At 52.2% G+C, this 5104-nt stretch overlaps 1 protein-coding gene across 1 annotated transcript in view; it reads right to left on the reverse strand.

Moving 5' to 3' along the window:
• Positions 1–413: 413 nt before the first annotated feature.
• Positions 414–5104, reverse strand: part of UNC93B1 (unc-93 homolog B1, TLR signaling regulator) — a 17507-nt gene continuing 12816 nt past the window's right edge. The window contains exon 9 of the mRNA XM_069066123.1: positions 414–4125. Coding sequence (XP_068922224.1) covers positions 3805–4125 — 321 coding nt within the window. The 3' untranslated portion in view covers positions 414–3804. The remainder of the gene's footprint in view (positions 4126–5104) is intronic.

The following is a 5104-nucleotide window of genomic DNA, read 5'->3' on the forward strand; positions in this document are numbered from 1 at the left end:
ACTTGTCCAGGAAGGAGTTGGACTGTTTCTCACACTCCTCTTTCTTTATGCTCCCAGCCCAGAACCCAGAGGGAAATGGCTTAAAGCTTAAATTTTGTTGTTCAGTCATTTTCAGTTGTGTTCAAAACCCCATTGGGGTTTTCTTGGCTGAGATACTGGTTTACTATCTCCTTCTCCAACTCATTTTACAGATGAGAAAACTGAGGAAAACAGGGTGAAGTGACTCCCCCAGGGTCACACAGCCAGATTTGAAGTCAGGAAGATGAGTTGCATTTTAATTTAATTAATCTCAGGTGAGCCTTCCTGACTCTGCGCACTATGGCGCCCCCTAGTGGCCCCAAATCACAAAATTTGACTCCCGTCTAAGGTTCCTCCAAAAGGCATCCTAAAAGGTACTCAACGTACAGTATAAATAATGTATAGGACAGCTATTTATTTCCTCCAAACAAAAGAAATGCTTAAAACACAGAGGACTCATAAGTGCACATTGACAAAAATGAAAAACATGAACAATAACCAATAATCCCTATTATATTCTCACAGGAGGTGGATATGCAAAGCATGGGACATTTAATGAGATGACTGAATAGCTATCTCACCTTTATCCCAGCTCTGTACCTTGGGATAGCTCCCTCTCTGGCGATCTCGGCCAGGGCGGAGGTTCTTTCACCTCTTGGCTAGGTCATTGTCTTACCTTCAGAGAGCGAGCACCTCCCTACTGTGGGACCAGCATCACCTGAGGGACCCACAAGCTCCTGTCCTCCCAGTCATGAGGTTGCCTCCCAGGTGGGAAGCCTCCATCTCAGTCAGGCTGTTTAGTCACCTGTGCTCAGGCAAGGAAACAGAAGAGACAGCCAGGATCTAAGGGCTCTGGCTCCTCCCTGCCCAAGGAGCTCTATCGCCACGGCTCCTCTCCATCTCCTCACAGGATGTTCCAGAGGGAGTCCACACCATGTGGCCCAAGAAGAAGAAAGAAGAGAGCGGAAGAATCATTTCCCTTTAAAGCCGAGTGAGTGAATGAGTGACCCTTCCTGGCTCTGTGACCGATACTCTGACACAGGTATTTCTTGTTGCTGTTGTGAGACCATGGTGTCCATAAGGAGATTGCTTCATTATCCCAAAGAGGGAGTCCATCAGCACTGACCAGATCATCACTGCAGGTGGACAAGCAAGCAGGAAAGGGCAGGTGTTTCACTCTTTATAAAGGGGAAGGGTCGGGGGCATGAAGATTCCAAGACTGCAGAGCTTGATGCCGACCCCTAGCAAAATCCTCTAATGTATACCTAACGGGATGGCTTGTCCAGATCTGGAGATGTGAGCTAATGGTCACTAAAAAGTAGCTTGGCTTCATCAAGACTTGGTCACACCATACTCTCTGCTTGGAATCTGCTTGAGCATTTTGCCAAGGATCAGCTATAAGCTTGCCAGTCTGTAGCTTTTGGAAAACAGAACCATGACCCCATCTCCAGCACTTCTCTCAATTCTCCGTGACTCATCCAAGACCACCCAGTCCAGCTTCACAACCACATCTGAAAACCTCAGTTCCCTGCTACATAGTTCATGGGACTCATCTAGTGGAACTTATACCCTCTGACTATCTCCTCGCCCATCTTGGACTTTGATTCTCTTTTTAAATTTTTTTTTATTTTGAAGTTAAAAATTATCAAAAACACAGTCATTTGAATATGCAAAGAACATTAAAGAGGATTATATATGAAGTGGCGACTTCCTGGTGTTTACGGTTTTTAAGTGCATATTAGATAGAACAAGAGAGTGACAAGATTGCCCTGATGTTTGCGTCCCTCCCAGCCTTGTTTTCTTCTATGTATTTTAATCCTGGTTATTCATGCTTTTCTCTTCTTTTATGACCTCAGCCACCATCCACTAATTTCCTCCAGATGGAAGCCCACCTTCCCTTGTCATCAATAAGGCAAACAAATCAGTGGTTTGCATCTTCTTCTGCCCCTCTTGTCCATCGCTGTTCTGCCACATGCGGGGAGGCTGGATCCAGAGTCGGGCTTTTGACATGAGGATTCAGCCCCACACGTCTGACTTGTTTTCCTCTAAGTTGCTGTGGTCATCGTGGCCTCTGCCCCCCACAGGCAGCCTTTCCCAGTAGAAGGGGACCTCCTTGAGGACAGGGACTCTCTGGTTTTCTAGTTGTAGCATAACCATTTTGGTATACAGCAGGTGCTTAATAAATGCTTCTTTTCATTACTTCATTCTGTGGACTATTATTATTAAGGGGACTTAATATTTTCCTCCAAACCATCAGAGGGGCAGCCATAAGAAAGAGTAACTAGGCTCTGTCTGCCTGGCCTCAGAGATCAGGACTGGGGGGGAGGGGGCTGTGGCAGGGGGAAGGGGGCATTTCCATCTCCAGCCTTGATCTCTTTGTATCGGCCGTCCCCCAAGCCTGGAGCACCCTCCTCCCTCCCCTCAGCCTCGGTCTCAACACCCATCTTTTGGAAGCTCCTTCTCCCTCCTCTTATTTCCCTATCTACATAATGTGTCCGCCTCTAGCAGGTAAGCTCCCCGAGGCCAGGGCTGGTTTTCATCTTTTGTCTCCCCATCACCTGGCTGGTGCGTTAAATGGAAAAGTGGAGTGGGCTTTCTCAGGACGCCAGTTCCCGTACGCTGGGGTTCAGCCCTGGGATGCTGGGCGGGTGCGGACCTTGGTGGAAGGCCCCTCCCGGCTCGGAAAGGCTGGGGTTTTTCTGACACAGTACATGCAGTGCTTACTGACCGCCACAAGGGGCAGCAGTCACTGGGCTTATCTCTGTCCGGATGTCCACCCAGGACCCCTTTAGAAGTGGAGCGGACCCTGGGCCGCCTCGCAGACGGCGTGCCGAGGTGGGAGAGGTTCGTCCCTTGGATTATAGGCCCTTTGAGGACAGGGATTGTCTTCTGTACGGTGCTTGGCACGCAGTAGGCACTTAATATTGACTGATTGATTGTCCAGGTCCAGAGAGGTGGCGGAGTTGGGGTCTTTCGGGCTTTTTTCCCCAAGCCACCTGCCTCTGGCACTGCCCAGACCCGACTACCATGCCCCACCCCCCAGGGTGCCCTTCCATCTTGACCCAGATCTGTGTCCCTGCAAAGGCCCAATGACCATATCCCTCTTCCCTCTGGTTTCCCCCTGACCACACAGGAGGCCTGAGATAGATAACTCAGACATAGGCTAGTGATTTAAACAACTGTGACTTAAAAAGCAGATATCGGACTCGGATAGGTGAAGCCCATCTCCCACCAGGGGAATCTCAAAGGCTGGAGAAGAGAGACAATGAGAAGGCTCTGGGGGACCGAGGGCCCCTGCCCCAGTGTCCCATGAACCCGGTGTCAATGGAAAGGGCCTCAAGTCCCCTTCCCTGCCTAAATCAGAACTGGCCAATTCAGGAGTGTCCCTGCGAACATCAACGATCAGGCTCCAGGAGGAGGCTGGAGCCAGAGGAACAGGAGCTTGGACCTTCTGGACCAAGCTGGCTCCTCCTCTGCTGGTCACTGGTCTCTTCTTACTCACGCCGAACCTCTCCCCAAAATGAATACCAGTTAATTGAGGTTGTTGGTTAATTGGGAGTCTGGTTAGATCCTGACACTTGGACAGGCAGCATCAGAGGCTCCTCTGAGAGGCTACCCATTTCAGAGACGGACCAAGTGAGTCCAGGGAAGACAGGGCTTACCTCAGGTGTGCCAAGGACTCAAGTAGTTAAATCCCAATGGAATGCTGCAGCCTGGGACTGTTCTGGATCCCTGGGGGGTGGGGGCGGGGCAGAGGGAGCACAGGCTCAGGAAGGTGGCTTGGGGCTACTCCTGCCCAGGCCCATCCTCCCCCGCCTGCTCATATGGGTAGCGCCTTCTGCCAGGGCCCAGGGCCCCTGCTTCTGGGGGCTCCCCATCGCCGTCCTCGTCATCTGAGCCGTCTTGGCCACCGGCTGAGCCCTGCTCGTTTTCCGAGCCTGTCTCGTCCGAGTTGTCGTCTTCCAGGTAACGGTAGCCGCACACCTTGTGCTGGGGCCGAGGAATTCGGGGTAGGCGGTACGCTACACGCTGCTTGAGCTTGGCCTCCATCCACAGGTAGGAGACCACGGACACCAGGACAGTCAACAGTAAGATGGCCAGCTTGGCCTGGGGGAAGAAGCAGGTGCTGCTCAGAGGCTGCCCTTCCCCCCTGTGTCCCTTCTGACCCCAGCCTATCAGGGGCTGTCCTTCCCTCCCCCTCTGCTGGACATGCCCCTGACCCCAGGCTAATGGGGCTACCCTTCCCTCCTCCTCTCCTGGACATGCCCTTGATGTCAGCCCAATGGGGCTGCCCACCCCCACACCTCATCCCTGCCCTACATTGGACGTGCCTCTGACCCCAGCTCTGCTGGACTCAGACTCCCCTCCTTCCCATACATATATACACAAGGACTCCATACAGTCCTGCCTCACCAGTGTTCCTGCTAGGAAGGCCCTGGTCACCTGTCCTTCTAGAGCCAGTTGCCAGGCCATCCCCTCCAAGAAGCCAGGCCACACTGACACATCAGGGACAGTGTGATGGGCTTGGACGAGGTGCTCTCTGAGGCCCTTCCCCCTAAGGCCTGCCCCTTCACTTCGCTGGCCCAGGAAGGCTCTTCTGTGGTCCCTGCCTTCCAGGGACACCTGGCGGGTCTTGTAGGTCATATTCCTTACAAGCCAGCATAGGACAAGGCTTGGTCTCTCCTTCCCCCTCCTCTTCACTGAGCTTCCAGATTCTGGGACTGGGGAGTCAGGAGAGTCCTGGATTCAAAGGCTTCCTCTGATACTTAACTGTGATGGGGGGGGTGAGGTGGGGGTGGACAGGAGCTGCAAATCCTTTCCCTCTCTAAGCTTTAGGACCCCCAGGGGGGTCCCTAATCCAACTCCCTCATTTTACAGATGGGGAAACTGAGGCCCAGGGAAAGGGAAGTGACTCGACCAAGGTCACACAGGTGGGAAGCGTCTGAGGTGGCATTTCAATCCAGGTTCTCTGACTCCATAATCCTCATTCTTTAAAGTGCTTAACAAATGTTTATACTTGGTTGAATGATTGAATTAAGAAACATTTATTAAGCCCCCACTGTATGCCCAGCCCCGTCCTAGACAA

Source organism: Petaurus breviceps, unplaced genomic scaffold (assembly GCF_028583685.1).
Source record: "Petaurus breviceps papuanus isolate PSGF00001 unplaced genomic scaffold, PetGlider_PUasm1.0 90721, whole genome shotgun sequence".
Taxonomy (NCBI): Eukaryota; Metazoa; Chordata; class Mammalia; order Diprotodontia; family Petauridae; genus Petaurus; species Petaurus breviceps.